Raw genomic sequence first — 20,889 nt, 5'->3', positions numbered from 1 at the left:
GTGTTGCCAGAACTAGAATTGGAGCTCCTAACTTCTGGTCCAGCACTGTCTTAGTATAAAGTGTATCTTTTCCTTTCTCTTTTGACTCTTAACTAAGACATTCTAACCTAAGACCCATGATAACCTCACACATTTATGAGAATTGTCCTTCATAACTCACCCTGGATCTTTCCTGAAGTCAAAAGTTTTTTTCTAGACAGACTTGGTTCTGGGACCTCAGACCAATCTACTGTTAGAAGCCTTTTCAGGTGCTAGATGTTTCATCCTAGGGAATCATACCTACTACTGATTTTTTCTTATTGTAATGCTTCTGTAGAAATTTGTTCTAGGTATTTTCCCCTTTTACATAGGAACAAACAAAAAGATAAACGTGATATCATTACTATATCAGATTTACACATCAAAAGGCAAATTTCCATTCATTCATTCAGCACACATTTGCGATGCTACTTCTGTGTGTGAGCCTTCTGCTAGTGCTTCTGTGGTATGTGAACATGGATGAGACACTCTTTCACTTTGATTTAAAATAAGATAGTGCCCCCCTCCCCCCGGCTGTCCTTCTGAGAGAGAACTTGTTTAAACTTTCATGTACAGTGAGCGCAACAGACTATTCTGTGCTCTGGCGTGGAGCTGTTAGTTTAATGAAGTGTCAAATACCATACTTCCTTTTAGACAGCATTTGTGATTGGATCAAGCGTCAGAAACCTCACAGCATAAGAAATCAGTTGATACTCTCCTTCTAAATCTTGTGATTTAGAGGTTTAGCTGAAGAGAAAATAATATCTATAGATATGTCAAGTGTCTCTGAGCAATAACTTTTGTTACCATGATATTCTTTTCCAATGGACCTAACTGACTGTAGACAGACAACCTTTATAAATACGTTGTGCCTGGGTACTGTTTGTTTGTTTTAATTAAAATAACGTAGTTTAAAGAACTATAGAAAACTACTGAAAAACGCTTACATCTCCGAAATGCAAATGTTCACACACAAGCAGACAAATTGGCATATGGTCATGTAGAACTAAACAAATTTTAATCAGTAGCTTCAGGGAAAATTATCAGTATTTTAAAGTAAGAATTTAATTCAACAGATTATTAGGTAATTTAAAATAATTTCTTCCACAGAGTAGTTTTGGGCCCTTTTATTGCTCTCTCAAGATAGACACAGATCTTTCCTCACATGATCAGTAATTTTTAAAGACCAGCTATTTGTCTAAAACAAGTATTTTCCTTTACAATATTTGTTGAAAGCAAATATAATCTGGTTTTTGTTATAGTGAGTACAGTATACTGAGCATAATTATGGGCCCAAGTGTGGACACACAGACCCCCAAAATAGAGCCTGGAGGCCACCTTTTTAAAGAACCTAACTGATAACTGTTTTTATGTTTTCATCTCATAACACTAGACCACTGGCCATTTGTACTGTTTGTGATAAGATTTGTTAAACATTTCAAATCAGTTTGAAAATCATTCAAGAAGAGTTTTTGTTTTAAGAAATAAATTATAAAAATCAGAGTCATGATTAGCTTACTTTATAGCCTGGATTCATTTGAATTTTTAATGTTCTCAGTTTTGAAAGTAATAATCTCTAATTTTCTTTTTATTGAGAGTCTGTTATCCAGAAGGTACACAGCATTCTTTGATACTGTCTGTGAAAATTGGGTCATACCTATAATCACCTTCTATATGTCTCCCTGAGGATAACCCCTTAAAATTCAGTGATTCCTAAAGCGTACAGAATTGGTGACCAGCTGCCCCATTTGAGATGGCACCAAGAAGACTCTCTGTGTCTTTTCTGAAAGGAAGTTGTGATTATGGCCAGCAATATCAGTAATGTTTAAGCAAGAACATCAGCGATTTATCAGACATGTATGACATTGCTCTTTGCCAGTGTCCATGTTCTGTGCACTGTTCTACCCCCAAAAGTTTCCTTTTTTGAGAGTTAATTTGACTTACATTTATTAAGATTTTGATGTCATACAGTATCTATAGACATTACAATGAAAATGAAACTGCACATTCTGGAAATTTTCCTAATTGATCCCTCTTTCTCCAAAGGGAACGTGTTGAAAATACCAGTCGCCCCGGAGAAATGCAGGTAACCATCCAAAACCTAATGCCAGCGACTGTGTACATCTTTAGAGTTATGGCTCAAAATAAACATGGCTCTGGAGAGAGTTCAGCTCCACTACGAGTAGAAACACAGCCTGAGGGTAAGTCTCCCACCTCTCTGTCAGCCCCACCTGTAGGGAGGCCTGTATGAAGGGCTACCTTATGTATAGCCTGGCATACCATAGGAGTGCAGAAGATAACAGTTCCTCACGTTCAAGGTCCTTACAAAGTAGTTACGGGAGATCAAATTAATTCACATCAAGCAGTAGCAAATAGTGTAAGACAATATAATTCTGCTGATAGACACCCAAATTTTACTGATCCTTTAAGACCTAGCTCAGATGCCTTCTTAGAATCTTCCCTCTGATCTTATCTAATATTGTATCTCGACAGTCCTAAGATACATTATCATTTTCTTCCTTGAATTATGGTTATGAATATATCTCATTAATTTTATGGCAAAGACAGAGTCTTTGTTATCCTTTTATTTCCCACCATATCTAATGCAGTGCCTCACACAGGAAGTAGCTATTTGATAATTGTTATCAACGGGATTGCCCTGATCTTTATACATACCACACTCTTTGGAATCTCTTCAGGGCTTTACTTTGGACCTGCTGTCTTTTGTGCTAAATAATGTTACTTCCACTTACATTTCTTAAGATTTTCTCCAACTGAAATGAGTGTCAAATTGATTTATCTTATAAGTGTCTTCTGTGTCTTAAATTTTGGTTTTAAACTATAGGCCAGAAATGACAAGAAGCAGTCAAATCAGAATTAATGCTTATCTCATGAGGCTTTCTTCTACACTTTTACCTTTTAACATGAGCCACTGTTTTTCCTTGGAGCCTTCTCCAGATTTCTTTTACTGTTAACTGCACTAGTGTTTCTGTATTAACAAACTTGCAGTAACAAAAATTTTACTTCAGCTAGGGAGCATGGGAGATAAATTCGTGAAAGCTACTGACCAGGGAACTAAACATATTAAATGAATTTACCGCTGAAACTATGGAAATAATTCAAGGACTCTGCCTGATGGGTAGAATAAGTAAAGTCAAGAAGCTGTGGAACTTCACTTTCTAATGCTGCAGCAAATCATTCACCCATCAAACAGTTATTGAGGACCTCCTCTACCAGGCATTGCACAAACTATTACAGATGCAGGGGATGGACAAGATAGGAATTCTCCCCTTCAAGAATGAGCAGTCAAGATAGGAGGCCATTGATCATTTCAGTAATAGAGCTTAAAGATCAGGAATCAAACCCAAGCAACAACAAGAGGGCCAACAGAGATTTGGGGCGTTGATTTAAGGAAAGAATGTGTTCTCGCTGCAGGGAAAGGATGTTGAATTTCATGGTTACTGTGTTCAGATGAGAGCAGGAACAATCTATTAGATTTCAAACTCAAGCCACGAAGCAAAACTCAACTTTCCTTCATTAACTCTCACATACAGGCGTCATTCATGAGAGATAATGGGATACAGAACAAGGAAGAGTTACTGTAAAAGTTAGGTATATTAAGTCAGGTTCCTAGGAAAAGTTGAGACCTGAGGTTGGCCTTAAAGCATTTGGCTTAGAGCAAGCATTCTTGGGGAAGGACACTGCTTGACCCAACCCCAAAATAGGACAACAGTGCACATGCAAGGTGAGTCATGATGAAAATGAAGGAAAAGACCACTGAATTTGATTCAGTGCAAGGGTTCAATCCTGGAGCCATGAACCTTCTGAAGATACATGAAAGTATTTGTGTGTCTGTACATGTTCACATTTTCCTTGGGAAAGAGCCTGTGGTTTTCATTATCATTTCAGAACTTACAAGTCAAACTATTGAGAACCACTGGACTACAAGGGGCATTGTCAAGTTAGAGATGAAAGAAGAGATTTATTGAGTGCCTGTCATGTGCCAGGCACCGTGCTAGGCAGCAAGATGTAAAGATGAGTAAGACTTGACTTCTGTTCACAAGGATCTTACAGTTTGGTACCAGCGCCAGACAAGTAAACAGTCATCACAGGGAAAGTAGGCAGCACAATCATTTATTCAAGGAATTTGATTAAAAGAAAGTAGCTAAATAAGAATATAGATGGAAGGGGCAACAGATTCTGGTGAGAGTATTTTAGGGGTAGAGAGTGACTATAACATGTTTTGGCAAAAGAGGAGTTAGTGGAGAGAGATTTGCATTTTATCTGGAGGTATTCAGCCTGGGGGCAGGTGGGAGGGGCCGTAAGTGTTGGAGTCAGCCCTGGGAAAATAGTTTACATTTTTAGCTTTTCAAACCAACTTAAATTTTTTTCCATTTTTTAATGCCACTGTACAGATGAAATGAAAGAATTTACTAGCGCCTTTTTTAGGATCATCTTTGCCTACATTTAGCCAATGAATATACTGAAAGTGATTTCAAGGGAATTTGTTCTGTTCTCCTTCCCTTTTAAAAAGTTAGGGGAAAGTTTTCCATAGCAGCAGAAGTGTGACAAATCCCACCTGTTAGGCTGCACAAAATATGCTCTTAAGTGAATAACATGATTCATGCCTAAATAAAGCAAACAACTGCCAGAAAACCGTATTCAGCTTTCTCTGCTTTGGTAGGAAAACTAATCTTAAGCTGTCATGCTGTTATTTAAGCAAGCCAGTTTGTTTTACATTTTGTTAGTTTTTTCCCCTTTCCTTAAATCTAATGGATGTCTGTTACAGAAGCACTGGCACCACAGAAATGGTTTTCAGATATAGAGTATCCACCAAGGTGTAGATATAGGCACCTGCCAGGATTTGTGTATAAGTTGGGACTGGAACCTGTCAGTCAGACAAAAAGAATATAGTAAAAAAGGATGTGAGCTGTTGTAGGATTTAGAGCTGGGCAGACAATCAGTCAACCAATCATGGGATCTTCCAGTCACATCATCCCACAGAGGGTGTTGTCATAATCCCCTGACTGGTTTTCCTGAGTCCACGTTTTAGAACGAGGAAGTGCTCAGCTCCTAGCTCCACCACTCTCCAACTTTTCCATCATTTGGGAATGGTTCTTAACCTCTCAGCCTCATCCATAAGTAGGGATGATAACAGTATCCGTCTCATTTGGGTTAGTGCACAGATTAAATAAGATGTAATTTAAATAAATGTAAAGCACTTAATGCTGGACTGATTGCAAGCATTCAATAAATGGTGGCTATTTTTTAAATTATTATTTATCTAGTCTTGTGCCATTATTGTTTTTCTTCCATGCATGTGTTCACATGTTCTTTTTAAATGCAGATCTGGTCATGTCATGTTCCTGCTCATAATTTTTCAGTAATTACCTAACACCTACAAGAAATAATCCAAACTCATAGCAGGACCTTAGAGGTTCTCCTTTATCTGGCTCTTGTCATCCTTTGCAGCATTCTCTCTCCCATATCCATTCTTTGTTTCAACCTGAACCACATGACACTGTCTCCTCACCTGTTATGTCCAAATTGACTGGATCAATTTCCCCCTTGGAGTCTGAGAAAACTACTCATTCTTCCTGCTCCCCAGAAGTCCTCACCAATCCTTCCCTTTCCTAACCATCCCCACCCAAAGCAGAATTGTGTACTCTCTTCTTTCAGTTTTCATTACAGACATTACCTAATCTATCAGCACTTACGACCTTCTTTGTAACTATTTATATGTCTGACTTCCCTCTAGACTGGGAGTTCTTTGTGGGCAGGGATTCTGTCCATCATTCATTGTATCCCCAGAGCCTGGCAAAAGAAGGCTCTCTTTTTGTGATGTTTGCTTTTATGTGCTGCAGTCCCACTGCAAAACTAGGATTTTATAAACCACAAGAAGAATTCTGCACTGTTCACTTTTTTCTTTGAATAAATTTGAGATACTTCACAGATAATTTTTGGTTTTTCAGTCATAAAGAGGGAAATCATTTAATTATATATTATCGTGAAACCACTTCAGTCAGATCACTTGTTTTCGTCGTTTTTATTGTTTTAAAAACATAGCCAGGGCTTCCCTGGTGGCGCAGTGGTTAAGAATCCGCCTGCCAGTGCAGGGGACACAGGTTCGAGCCCTGGTCCCGGAAGATCCCACATGCCGCGGAGCAACTAAGCCCGTGTGCCAGAACTACTGAGCCTGCACTCTAGAGCCTGCGAGCCACAACTACTGAGCCCGCGTGCCACAACTGTGAAGCCCACGTGCCTAGAGCCCACGCTCTTCAACAAGAGAAGCCACCTCAGTGAGAAGCCCGTGCACTGCAATGAAGAGTAGTCCCTGCTCTCTGCAACTAGAGAAGACCCGCATGCAGCAACGAAGACCCAACGCAGCCAAAAATAAATAAATAAATAAATAAAATAAAATAAAATAAAATAACAACATAGTGTGCCATTATTGCTGAGAATGGTCTTGAGGGATGCAGTAAATTTTATTTATGTCTTACTGTCTTGAAATTTTCTTTCTAGTTCAGCTCCCTGGCCCAGCACCTAACATCCGAGCATATGCAACTTCACCTACTTCCATTACTGTCACCTGGGAAACACCATTGTCTGGAAATGGGGAAATTCAGAATTACAAACTGTACTACATGGAAAAAGGAACTGATAAAGAACAGGTATAATATGAAGCCATTTTTTAATGCATTGATTGGAATAGTAGAGTTGAAATATATTTCCAAAACTCAATACCTGCTTGTCTAGAAATCTGAGGAAAAAAATATGTATAAGAAATGAAAAGTTGATAGATTCTGTTTCTTGGTACAAAGGTTTATTCTGTAGTTTTTGCCAGCAAGGGTTCCTAAACATCAAGGAGTATTTCTCAGCAAACTGCAGTGCTTATGATTAATTTGCTTTAACTGTTAAATAATATTCTGTAAAAGGGATAAAAATCTGCATTATGTCAAATATAGAATTTGTATAGTTATTTATTTTGCAGCATTTCTTTTGGCTTGAGTTGTGTATATATAAATTGTTTTATTTTATTCAAGGATGTTGATGTTTCAAGTCACTCCCACACCATTAACGGGTTGAAAAAATATACAGAGTATAGTTTCCGAGTGGTGGCCTATAATAAACATGGTCCTGGAGTCTCCACACAAGATGTTGCTGTTCGAACATTTTCAGATGGTGAGTCTTTCTTCCTCTGGAACAAAATACCATGCTTGGGGGCGCTGGTGGCATAGTAGCAACATCATGGGCTTTGATGTCAAGGAGCTTTGGTTCAGATACCAGTTCTAGTAGTGTGACTTCAGTCAAGTCACTTCACATGTCTGAGCATGTTTCCTTATATATGAAATTTATAATACCAACTTCATTGGGTTGCTGTAAATATCCAGTGAGAGAGCATAGAACATGTAGTGCCTGGTACTAAATAGTTTCTCCGTATTTTTATTTTTACTAGATGCTTTTGTATAAGTAAATATTATTGCTTGTTCATAGCACAGACCATCCCAGGGCTGTTGGAAGGCTGGGCTTGCTCTACTTAGTAATCATATTTGCCTGCCAAATAGGTCTTTTTTTTTTTTTAACATCTTTATTGGAGTATAATTGCTTTACAATGGTGTGTTAGTTTCTGCTGTATAACAAAGTGAATCAGCTATACATATACATATATCCCCATATCTCCTCCCTCTTGTGTCTCCCTCCCACCCTCCCTATCACACCCCTCTAGGTGGGCACAAAGCACCGAGCTGATCTCCCTGTGCTATGCCTGTGCTATGCGGCTGCTTCCCACTAGCTATCTGTTTTACATTTGGTAGTGTGTATATGTGCCTGCCACTCTCTCACTTCATCCCAGCTTACCCTTCCCCCTCCCCCTCCCCATGTCCTCAAGTGCATTCTCTATGTCTGCATCTTTTTTCCTGTCCTAAACCTAGGTTCTTCAGAACCATTTCTTTTTTTTTTTTTAAGATTCCATATATATGTGTTAGCATACGGTATTTGTTTTCCTCTTTCTGACTTACTTCACTCTGTATGACAGTCTCTAGGTCCATCCACCTCACTACAAATAACTCAATTTCGTTTCTTTTTACGGCTGAGTAATATTCCATTGTATATATGTGCCACATCTTCTTTATCCATTCATCGGTTGATGGACACTTAGGTTGGTTACACGTCCTGGCTGTTGTAAATAGAACTGCAGTGCACATTGTGGTACATGACTCTTTTTGAATTATGGTTTTCTCAGGTTATATGCCCAATAGTGGGATTGCTGGGTCATATGGTAGTTCTATTTTTAGTTTTTTAAGGAACCTCCATACTGTTCTCCATAGTGGCTGTATCAATTTACATTCCCACCAACAGTGCAAGAGGATTCCCTTTTCTCTACACCCTCTCCAGCATTTATTGTTTGTAGATTTTTTGATGATGGCCATTCTGACTGGTGTGAGGTGATACCTCATTGTAGTTTTGATTTGCATTTCTCTAATGATTAGTGATGTTGAGCATTCTTTCGTGTGTTTGTTGGCAATCTGTATATCTTCTTTGGAGAAATGTCTGTTTAGGTCTTCTGCCCATTTTTGGATTGGGTTGTTTGTTTTTTTGATATTGAGCTGCATGAGCTGCTTGTAAATTTTGGAGCTTAATCCTTTGTCAGTTGCTTCATTTGCAAATATTTTCTCCCATTCTGAGGGTTGTCTTTTCATCTTGTTTATGGTTTCCTTTGCTGTGCAACAGCTATTAAGTTTCATTAGGTCCCATTTCTTTATTTTTGTTTTTATTTCCATTTCTCTAGAAGATGAGTCAAAAAGGATCTTGCTGTGATTTATGTCATAGAGTGTTCTGCCTATGTTTTCCTCTTAGAGTTTTGTAGTATCTGGCCTTACATTTAGGTCTTTAATCCATTTTGAGTTTATTTTTATGTATGGTGTTAGGGAGTGTTCTAATTTCATACTTTTACATGTAGCTGTCCAGTTTTCCCAGCGCCACTTATTGAAGAGGCTGTCTTTCTCCATTGTATATTCTTGCCTCCTTTGTCAAATATAAGGTTACCATATGTGAGTGGGTTTATCTCTGGGCTTTCTATCCTGTTCCATTGATCTATATTTCTGTTTTTGTGCCAGTACCATACTGTCTTGATTACTGTAGCTTTATAGTATAGTCTGAAGTCAGAGAGGCTGATTCCTCCAGCTCTGTTTTTCTTTCTCAAGATTGTTTTGACTATTTGGGGTCTTTTGTGTTTCCATGCAAATTGTGAAATTGTTTGTTCTAGTTCTGTGAAAAATGCCATTGGTGGTTTGATAGGGATTGCATTGAATCTGTAGATTGCTTTGGGTAGTATAGTCATTTTCCTAATGTTGAGTCTTCCAATCCAAGAACATGGTATATCTCTCCATCTATTTGTATCATCTTTAATTTCTTTCATCAGTGTCTTAAGTTTTCTGCATACAGGTCTTTTGTCTCCTTAGGTAGGTTTATTCCTAGGTATTTTATTCTTTTTGTTGCAGTGGTAAATGGGAGTGTTAGTTTCTCTTTCAGATTTTTCATCATTAGTGTATAGGAATGCAAGAGATTTCTGTGCATTAATTTTGTATCCTGCTACTTTACCAAATTCGTTGATTAGCTGTAGTAGTTTTCTGGTAGCATCTTTAGGATTCTCTATGTATAGTATCATGTCATCTGCAAACAGTGACAGCTTTACTTCTTCTTTTCCAATTTGGATTCCTTCTGTTTCTTTTTCTTCTCTGATTGCTGTGGCTAAAGAGAAGCCTTGTCTTTTTAGCAAGCCTTGTCTTGTTCCTGATCTTAGTGGAAATGGTTTCAGTTTTTCACCATTGAGAACGGCGTTGACTGTGGGTTTGTCATATATGGCCTTTATTTTGTTGAGGTAAGTTCCCTCTATGCCTACTTTCTGGAGGGTTTTTATCATAAATGGGTGTTGAATTTTGTCGAAAGGTTTTTCTGCATCTATTGAGATGATCATATGGCTTTTCTCCTTCAATTTGTTAATATGGTTTATCACATTGATTGATTTGCATATATTGAAGAATCCTTGCATTCCTGGGATAAACCCCACTTGATCATGGTGTATGATCCTTTTAATGTGCTGTTGGATTCTGTTTGCTAGTATTTTGTTGAGGATTTTTGCATCCATGTTCATCAGTGATATTGGCCTGTAGTTTTCTTTGTGACATCTTTGTCTGGTTTTGGTATCAGGGTGATGGTGACCTCATAGAATGAGTTTGAGAGTGTTCCTCCCTCTGCTGTATTTTGGAAGAGTTTGAGAAGGACAGGTATTAGCTCTTCTCTAAATGTTTGATAGAATTCGCCTGTAAAGCCATCTGGTCCTGGGCTTTTGTTTGTTGGAAGATTTTTAATCACAGTCTTAATTTCAGTGCTTGTGACTGGTCTGTTTATATTTTCCATTTCTTCCTGGTTCAGTCTCGGAAGCTTGTGCTTTTCTGAGAATTTGTCCATCTCTTCCAGGTTGTCCATTTTATCGGCATATAGTTGCTTGTAGTAATCTCTCATGATCCTTTGTATTTCTGCAGTGTCAGAAATACAAAGTCAGTTGTTACTTCTCCTTTTTCATTTCTAATTCTATTGGTTTGAGTCTTCTCCCTTTTTTTCTTGATGAGTCTGGCTAATGGTTTATCAATTTTGTTTATCTTCTCAAAGAACCAGCTTTTAGTTTTATTGATCTTTGCTATTGTTTCCTTCATTTCTATTTCAGTTAATTCTGATCTGATCTTATGTTCTCTTTCCTTCTGCTAACTTTGGGGGTTTTTTGTTCTTTCTCTAATTGCTTTAGGTGTAAGGTTAGGTTGTTTATTTGAGATGTTTCTTGTTTCTTAAGGTAGGATTGTATTGCTATAAACTTCCCTCTTAGAACTGCTTTTGCTGCATCCCATAGGTTTTGGGTCATTGTGTTTTCATTGTCATTTGTTTCTAGTATTTTTTGATATCCTTTCTGATTTTTTCAGTGATCTCTTGGATATTTAGTAGTGTATTGTTTAGCCTCATGTGTTTGTATTTTTTACAGATTTTTTTCCTGTAATTGATATCTAGTCTCATAGCTTTGTGGTTGGAAAAGATACTTGATATGATTTCAATTTTCTTAAATTTACCAAGGCTTGATTTGTGACCCAAGATATGATCTATCCTGGAGAATGTTCCATGAGCACTTGAGAAGAAAGTGTATTCTGTTGTTTTTGGATGGAATGTCCTATAAGTGTCAAGTCAGTCTTGTTTAATGGATCATTTAAAGGTTGTGTTTCCTTATTTTTTTTCGTTTTGGATGATCTGTCCATTGGTGAAAGTGGGGTGTTAAAGTCCCCTACTATTACTGTGTTACTGTCGATGTCCCCTTTTATGGTTGTTAGCATTTGCCTTATGTTTTGAGATGCTCCTATGTTGGGTGCATACAAATAGGTCTTTTAAATTCCTCAGGATTTTGTGACAGTTTATTTCTCACCTGTGACTGAATATTTGCTTATACCCATGACCCTAAAGCAGTCGTTTTCAAAGTATAGCCTGCCAACAAGATTGAGTTGGTCAAGACCAGCATTTTAAAAAAATGTTTTTAGAGTAGAACAGAAAATAGCAGTTTATTGCAGTTAGTATATGTATTACGTCCTGAAACTCAGCTAAATCCAAGTGTTAACAAAAATGTCTTTTTCTTAAAAATGTGTGTATATGTCTCTAGCCCTTATATATAAACAAGCATGCCTTAGAAGCTATAGTTTGACTCCTTTAAGCAGGTGGTCAGACATCACATCACCAGCAAAGGAGCAGACTGACATCATGTGATATGTTGCATCGAGAAAGATATAACTTCACCTCTATGTTGTATCCCTGCCAAAAATGTTTAATTTAAATATGATCATGATGAAATAACGAGTCATATTGAAATTGATGGACATTCTGCAAATAATTAAATAAACTGTCCTGAGTTCTTAGCAAATACTAGTCTCATGATAGAAACAAAAAAGGTAGGGGAGTCGTTCTAGAATCTAGATTAAAGGAAAGTAAAGACACATGAAATAAAATAAAACATGTGTGATCTTTGACTGATTCTGGGAGTTAAAACAGCTAAAAAGGACAGTCTTGGTACAATTACTTAATGTTAGGTTGGTATAGTATCAGTCAGTATTAAATATTAGATATGTTATTAGGTATATTAGGTAATATTTTTGTGTTGATTAGATTTTTAATGTGATCATTGTATTATCATTTTGTTGGAGAATGTTTTTGTTTTTAGGAGATACATACTGTAGTATTTAGGAGTGACGTATCATGACGACTGTAACTGTCTCTCAGCCATCCAGAAACAATATGTAGATAGATAAACATGTTTGTATAAATATAATGAGAGAAATAAAGCAGATTTGGCAGAATATTAGCAGTTGGTGAATCCAGGAAAAGAATGCATGGTGTTCATTGTATTCTTCTTGTCACTCTTTGTGCTTGCAATTTTTCAGGATAAAAAGTTGGGAAAAATAAATGCAAACTGTAGTTTGGTTAGCCAACTACATTACCCTGTTTTTTGAGGTAGGCTCTTAAATCTACCCATGAGCCACTTTTAACTGCATTAAGTGGCTTGGCATGCTGACTACAGTGCCTGTCACAGGAACTGAATGTGTCTCAGCATGGTGGTTAAGGGCAGCACTTCGGAGTAAGATAAATCTTAGTTCCTACACCAGCTGAAACAAATACCTTGAGCAAGTTAACTCTCCTGAGCTGCATCTATAGTTTTCTCATCTATAAAATGGGAATAATAATAGAAACTCCTTTGTAGGATTGTTTTAAGGATTAAGTACCTGTCATGTAGGAGCATGCAGCAGATCTTAGTTATAATGGTGGCAGTGGTGATGATGATGAAGAAGAAGACAGCAACAACAATTATGTTGGTGCGTTTGCAGCTAAGTCAGAGGTTCTTAACAGGGAGATGATCAAAACCATCCATGGACTTTTTTCAAAACACAGGTTCCTAAGTCCTTCTCCAGACCCTCTGTGCCTGAATCTCTTGGTTGAGGCCTGATGTACTTTGTGGTTAGCACAGGATTCAACAGTGAACAAGAAGTAGTCTCTGTCCTCCAGAAGCCTGTAGCGCAGTGGGCACTTAGTTATACGCCTGGTCACCAAATGTCAGAGAATGGGAGGGAGAAATTTTCATGGATGGATTAGGAGAGAAAAGCCAAGGTTAGCATTTTGTGATGGAGAAGAAACTAATCAGGTTTACTTAAATTTTCTTTGCTTCCTATAATTACTACAAAAGGAGACACTGGAGGGTGTGTGGACCATAAACTTTGAGATACCCTTGTCTTATGTTCTAATATGAGAGAAGCTGAAGTTATACAGCTGTTTTTTAACCAATGGTCCCAAACTTCTCACATCTGAATGAGTGTTCCCTGCTACATAGTTGCCTTGGGAATCCAGATGGTTTCTTAACTGGACTGTCATTGCTTAAACATCTCTTTGCTCTACTTGGAAATTGCCTTTAAAACCAGTTTAGGACCCCACAAGAAAGCCAAGCTCATTGATTTGTGTACATCACATTTTGGACTCATAGTGATATTACCCAGTTGATTCACTTGCCATAGTCATTAGACTTGTTTCCAGAAAATATATCCCAAGATAAAGATATGCTACTCCCAAGAATATTCAAAAGAATACGTTAAAGATTCAGAATGTATTTGGGGTCTAGAAAAGTTTACAGTCTCTATCATATCCTTGAAGTAAGTACCTGACTTCCCAAAGGTACAGCCTGACTTGGGTATGGGTGCATATGTGAACGGGTCTCATTATTTTAAATGAAGCAAATATGGCCCCACACCTTGTCCAGATACTATCAACATGAGGGCACTGGCTGCTGGGTTAGACCTTCAGGTTGTATATCAGTGTTTGAGATGTGCATTTATATAAAGTCCAGCCAAGAACAGTCACATGATGGGTGATGCCTGAGTGATTGAATTTTTTTTCTTTTCTTTTTTTTTTTTTTTCGCCTGTGCAGTTCCCAGTGCTGCTCCTCAGAATCTGTCTTTAGAAGTAAGAAATTCAAAGGTAAAACTTTACATTGCTGTTGTTCATTTTCTATTTGCCTCAGAATGGCAAATAGAGAGGGAGATTCTGTATCAAAACAACCATAATCAAGCAAAGAAATAAAGTAACATAGATATTACACTTGCCAGTTTAAAGCTGGGCTTAGAAGCCAACTCGTTTATTCTGTTCAACTTTACTGCCTTTCTGTTGTGCAAAAATTACTTTAGCCTTTCTGCAAATACATTGCTATTATTGTGTAAATCATGACATCCTAGATGTTAACCATCCGGAACCTTGGTGACAGGTAGAAAGAAGTAAGTTGTTGTTTATGATACCATAGCCTGTTTAGTACTGTGAGGTGAGCCCAGTGTGAATCAAAGGCAGACGTCTGTCAGATGGTTGCATTGCTGAAGCTGTCCCTCCTGGTCAAGTTCACTGTGCACTGAAGGCCGCGTGTGCCTCTCAGACACCCAGAACCCCTCCTGGCCCGCATAGACAACTGAGACAGTCAGTTCTTTCAACAGGGACTATGGGACTCCTTTTCCTTTAAGAAACAACCAGCTGTTGATTAACAGTCCCCTCTTTGAAAAGTTTTAGACAGAAATTGTCTAATTTCGCTGTTGCTACAGTGGAAGTAGAAGAGACCCTTACACCTAACAGTAGTTTACTTCCTAATCCACATGCCTCTGACCTTATGTTTTCCTTCAAAAACTTTCCTGAGACTTTTGCCCAATGTCTTCATTCTGGCAAAATAAATCAAGTGCCCAGCGTGTACTGCCCACAGATACAGTCTTCCCATTTGATCTTTGATGGTTTTAAAATTAAACACTATCTTTGAGTGATTATTAAATAACTTAGTAAAACTCTGTCTGAACACTCTGTTGCTTTTATGGTTCCATCTCTTACACACTGGATTCAGAGTAATAGTACATAAAACAGGACCAAGATTTGATATATTCAGTCTTTTCCCTATAATCCTGTCTTTCCCAGAGTATTGTGATTCACTGGCAGCCACCTCCTCCGGCCACACAAAACGGGCAGATCACTGGCTACAAGGTTCGCTACCGAAAGGCCTCCCGAAAGAGTGATGTCACTGAGACCTTGGTGACTGGGACACAGCTGTCACAGCTGATTGAAGGTAAGCTGCTTTGCACATAGGCGAAAGCTAGGAGATGGTGTCTCTCTCAAACATTGAATTGTGCTAGTCTAATGACTGCTCCGGGCCGTTGACTTACACAAAGCAAAAATGGTTTAAAACAATTTGTAAGAGTTCAGTCTACTTCTGACTTGACAAAAATTAGTGGAAAACACTCTTACGGGTTCTGCCATCTCTGGTGAAATTGCATTTGAGTTTCATTGCCTTACTTGTGTTTTTCTGTGTTCTCCATGTTTTCTTTTTTGAATATATATATATATACATACACACACACACATACACATACACATATATATAACTCTTTTGTGATCTGAAAGAAAGGTAAAACAAAGCTATATAAGCAAAGAATCCACTCAGTCTAGTTGGTAGCAGAGGCCTACAAAATGACTTCTATAACGCTGACACCACTCAGGTATATGTGGCCTGAAACAACATTTGTGAATAGCCACAGCCATTCAGTAATCATTCTTGCTTCTACAGACATGATAAAGTTTTAGAAAATTCTGTCAAGGATAGCTCTTTTGTATAGTTCTCCCTTTGTGTGCACAGAGCAAGTGGCACACCTGATAAAAATGAACCCTAATCCATATAATCTGTATAGGTATAGGTTTCTGAAAATTGGAGAGCCAGTGACAGTGAAAAACTGTACTCCATTAAACCAGCAAGCTTTTCTCTGTACTCTTCACCTCATGGATGAGATTGATTTCTTTCAAAATAGGAGAAGGTGAATGTTTGTCTTCAAGGGTATCTTTCAGTCTTCTAGTTTCCTCTTATGAACCCCACAGCTCTAAGCTGCAGCAGGTAAATATGGCTGTAGGGGTGTTGCTGAGAAGTCTCACCAAAGGAGCATTACAGCAAAATTGGTCACGGATGTTCTTAAAAGTCAGTCTGATTTTACTCCAGACACAGATAAATAACATTTCCCAAAAATAAGCCTTTTATTTTGAATGTTTAATAGTAGATATTTATTGTATACCAGGCACTCTTCTTGTTTCTAATAAATAAAAGTAGATCAGTCCTTGCCCATGAGGAGACTATTCGTTTTCTGAATGGAACATTTGATGTATAAGCAGAGTACCACTTTCATCATAAAAATAGCCTTTTCTTTATCAAGAAAATTCTTGCATTTTAAAATCATATTTAGATTCATTGATTTGTTTAATAGACTTTATTGAACTTTTATTAGCAGGTACTGGCACTGAGTATACAGTGATGAGCAAAAGTGGAGATCGTTATTCTCTTGAAGCATTAACTTGAGGCTGATAAGTATTAGAGAACAGTATGGGTTCCCAAGATCCTGTACTGAACAACAAATTATAGGATTTTAAGTTTTATTCAGAAGTAATTGTTGTGTCTTCTTTTTGTACCACTTACAGCACTAAACACATTCTGCCATATCTTTATAATATGAATTGAGTGCCTTGGTTTTAGTCGATGAGCTCTCTAGGTTATCTTGAGGGAGAGGAGCTCAGCCTCTATACTCACGTGTCTCTCTCACTTGCACCTGCTTATGTGCACTCTCTCTCACTTGCTCTCTCCCTCTCTTTACACTCCAACTCCGCAGAGGATAGGGAATGATAATCTGATTGGTTGAATTCTTCCAGGTCCTCAGTTGAACCATGTTTGTTGTCTGTTAAAGTTACAAATGCTTGTGTAGCCCACTCTGGCACGTCCTGTTCAGTGTGTGCAGGGAGGAGACCGAGAGGTAAACTGACTTGGCCCCAGCCGTTCTGCTTCTCCTCCTGTCTTGTTTCTTGCTTTCTTGTGGACAAACAGAATCAGGATGGGCCTGCAGAGAACAGAACCTCCCATCTCTCCTCTCACACCACGTGACAGGATTGATTAACTGAGCAAGGGCTCATCCTGCATCCTAGCCAACTTCTCTCTCAGTAGCTCTCTCTTTGGAGTTTCTGTACTATGTTGCTGCCAAAGATGCTGTTATTTGAATATGGGGAGGTAGGATAATTTTTCATAACCCTTACAAGACCTATCACAATATCTAGAATCTAAGTGCTCTAAAAATGTATGCATGTGAACTGTACACTTAAAAATGACTAAGATGATAAATTTTACGTTATATGTATTTTAACACAATAAAAAGAGAAAAAAATGGAAGCATGAATATATGAATAGCTGATCATATTATTGACTGTTACCCCACTTTGTAGGGTAGACTTTTACATGTAGATCTTTGTTGCCTTTGGTACATTGGTATATCAGGTACTTGTTTAGCTGATAGTAAATATGAAAGATCGCATGTAGAAAGGCTTTATTTCTCTTTTACTTATAGTATATACTTATGGGCAATAGGCTGTTGAGAAATAGATTTCTAGGCCACATTTGATGTTTAAAATTTTTTCTACTGTGGTTATGGGGTGGCCCAGAGAACAGAGGTAAACTGGTAGGTGTTATACCTCTGCATTATTTTCTGGTCTTTGGTGTCTTTTGAGACCAACTGACTTTGTTCCTTTGTTGTAACTCTTTCATTCCTTTGGCCTCTTTTTGGCCTTGGCCTCCTTAGTAACAAAATGAAGGGATTGCATTAAGTCATCTCTAAGATGCCTTTAGGCTCTTTTAAAAGATCTGAAGTCTCCTGGGAGCTTTACTCATTTTGTTTTCCTCTTGGATTGTGTGGGCTTTAGCCTCTACTTCAGAGGTAGGAGCTCCTCTGTGCTGTATTTATGTATTGCTTGTTCTGTATTAACTTTAACTGAAATGTTATCAAGATAGTAGCTTTGTATTAAGTTGGTGGATGAGGTATTTGCTTTAATGAGAGATTGCTGATCTTTTGTTTTTCCAAAGCTCTTGTTTCAACCCTTTTGTTTTTCTGTCGTTTGGGTTGCAGGTCTTGATCGGGGGACTGAATATAATTTCCGAGTGGCTGCTCTAACAATCAATGGTACAGGCCCTGCTACTGACTGGCTGGCTGCTGAAACTTTTGAAAGTGACTTAGATGGTAAGAACAACAATCGGCAGGATTGGCACAGGTTAGGTACTAACTGAAGTCAAATGAGTCAAACTGGAAAGGCACAGATTTTGGGTGTATGTGGCTTAAATCTGTGAACTTTAGTGCATTTATCCTGCTGTCATTCCTGTAATACAGCAAGTCTCCTGGAATGTTTTTTTTTTTTAGAGAGAACCGTCCCTTTAAGCAGAACCAGCACAAGTAAAAATGTACAAGTGCTTTAAGTCTGGTTTTTTACCAAGCCCATCAAGTAGATAAATGATCTAAAATTTAAGGCTGAACCACATAAATTGTGCCTTTATTTCAGTTACAGTTTCCCTTTTCCCTTAGTCCTGGAAACCTTTCCCTTTTTCTCACCTGTTTATTCAGTAACTCCATGTGGGTTTGTGTATGTACCTTTATCAGAGACAGGTGCTGCACTTAAAAGACAAAAGACCTGGGTATTTACTCTAATTCTTTGTTTACTAATTTTTAAATAGTGGTAGAAATTTATGCCTTGAAATAATGTATGTGAAAGATACTGTAAATTGCCACCTTTTAAAGCCTCTTAGTCTCCCACCATTTAAATCAATTTGTGGTTCTAAAGTTTCATATTTTCTGACTTACCATATTACTTTGGGTAGTAAATAATTGATATCATTGCTGTAATATGATACTTGATCACCTGTTGACAGCAGGCTTCTAATTAGTTGATGTTGTACCTTTCTCATTCCACTTGGTAGAGTTTGGGAATCAGATATAGGACCAAGAGGAATGGGTAACAATTGAAAGACAATTTATTTGTTTTTCTCCATTGGGAAGACATTCTTGGATTTCTTTCTCTTCTCTTCCAAATTAATACTGCAGTGTTTTGTATTTCAGGCTGTTTGAGTTTGTTTTCTTAGACTGCAGTAAAACCATGGGCCATACTTTACTGTACATACAGATTCTCTTTGAATTCTTGGGCAAAATGGAAAAAACTAAGCCCCAAATAATTTGGCAGAAGGCTGAACACCATTTCCCAAGCATCATGAAATATTCTAAAGGAAAGTGGCCCTGGATATCATCCTGCTTTTCTGTTTTCCTTCCCAGAAACTCGTGTCCCCGAAGTGCCTAGTTCTCTTCACGTCCGCCCACTTGTCACTAGCATCGTAGTAAGCTGGACGCCTCCGGAGAATCAGAACATTGTGGTCAGAGGTTATGCCATTGGTTATGGCATTGGCAGCCCTCATGCCCAGACCATAAAAGTGGACTATAAACAGCGCTATTACACCATCGAAAATCTGGGTATGTGTGCTAAGTAGAGGAAGTAATTGCACGTGTGATTTCTTTCTTTCTAACTTTTTATTGTGTAATAATTTTATTTTTACAGAAAACTTTCAAAAATAGTACAAAGAATTTTTATATATCCTTCACCCAGATTCCCCAAAGGTTAACGTTTTACCACATATGCTTTATCTGCTATATGTACCTGTTTTTTTTTTTCTCAGAACCATTTGAGAGTAAGTTGCAGACACGATGCGCCTCTATCCACTCATATTTACTTTTAATTTGCATTTCCTAAAAATAAGGGCATTTTCTAATATAACCACAGTGCAGTTATCAAAATGAGCAAATTAACTGTGAAACTATCTATAGACTTTATATTTTACTAGTTGTCTCATTAATGTCCTTTATAACAAAAGAAAAACATTGTTTTCTGTTGCAGGATCACATGTTGTATTTATTGTTTCTCATTAGTTTTCTTTTATATGAAACAGTTCCTTGTTTTTTTCTTGACTTTCATGACTATGACATTTTTGAAAAATACATATAGACCATTTATATTTTATAGAATGTTTCTCAGTTTAGACTTGTGTAATATTTCCTCATTACATTCAGCTTATGCATTTTTGGAAGGAGTGACATAGATGCATGTGTTCTTGTCAGTACATCATATCAGGAGGCACATGAGAGTCTAATGCTAGTGATGTTAACTTTAACCGCTTGGTTAAAATGGTATCTTCCACATTTCTCCACTATAAAGTTATTATTTTTTTCCTTCATAATTAAAAAGTACCTTGTAGGGGAGGTACCTTGAATCTTTGTAAATATCTTGTTTCTTGTCGAACTTTTACTCACTAGTTTTAGAATCTTTAGTTAACAGTTATTACTGTGGTGTTTCCCAAGTGGTGATTTCCTAATTCCATTGTTTCTTTTTACATTTATTAGCGTTCTTTGAGAAGAAAGAGCTTTCCTTCTCTTCCATAGTGAAAGAGCGGCCAATGGGAGTCTCTTTATGACTAGTTTCTGTGTCCGTTTGACATCTCCCATCTTTCTTTGAGCACTTTCTTTCTTTTTGACACAGTAAGATGTTACAGGCTTATCTGGTATTTTCCTAGCCTTTGCCCTTGAATCAGCTATTGCTCCTGATTTTTTATAAATGATATTTAGAAACCAGTATCTGAGCACTATACATGCTCATTGTTACTGGGGTAGAAATCCTGAGAAATCTATTAAAAATGCTACTAAAACTATAACTGGGTTTAAAAAGTCACAAGATACAAAGTCAATATATAGAAGCAGTTGTATTTCCACATACTAACAATAAGCAATTGGAAGTTGGAATTAAATTAACAATACCACCATCAACAGAGGAATGGATAAAAAAAGGTGTGGTACATATATACAATGGAATATTAGCCATAAAAAAGAACGAAGTAATGCCATTTGCAGCAACATGGATGGACTTAGAGAT

At 37.6% G+C, this 20,889-nt stretch overlaps 1 protein-coding gene across 1 annotated transcript in view; it reads left to right on the top strand.

Annotated features, from left to right (window-relative positions):
* The window catches only part of NEO1 (neogenin 1), a 246,440-nt gene that overhangs the window by 185,673 nt on the left and 39,878 nt on the right, over nucleotides 1-20,889 (top strand). Inside the window, 7 exon segments of the mRNA XM_036842776.1 lie at nucleotides 2,065-2,219; nucleotides 6,541-6,689; nucleotides 7,062-7,200; nucleotides 14,024-14,073; nucleotides 15,043-15,190; nucleotides 18,054-18,164; nucleotides 19,245-19,439. Of these exon segments, the coding sequence (XP_036698671.1) occupies nucleotides 2,065-2,219; nucleotides 6,541-6,689; nucleotides 7,062-7,200; nucleotides 14,024-14,073; nucleotides 15,043-15,190; nucleotides 18,054-18,164; nucleotides 19,245-19,439 (947 nt within the window).

Source organism: Balaenoptera musculus, chromosome 2, assembly GCF_009873245.2.
Source record: "Balaenoptera musculus isolate JJ_BM4_2016_0621 chromosome 2, mBalMus1.pri.v3, whole genome shotgun sequence".
Taxonomy (NCBI): Eukaryota; Metazoa; Chordata; class Mammalia; order Artiodactyla; family Balaenopteridae; genus Balaenoptera; species Balaenoptera musculus.
The sequence above is the reverse complement of the archived record's forward strand: the minus strand, read 5'-3'. Positions and strand labels throughout refer to the sequence as shown.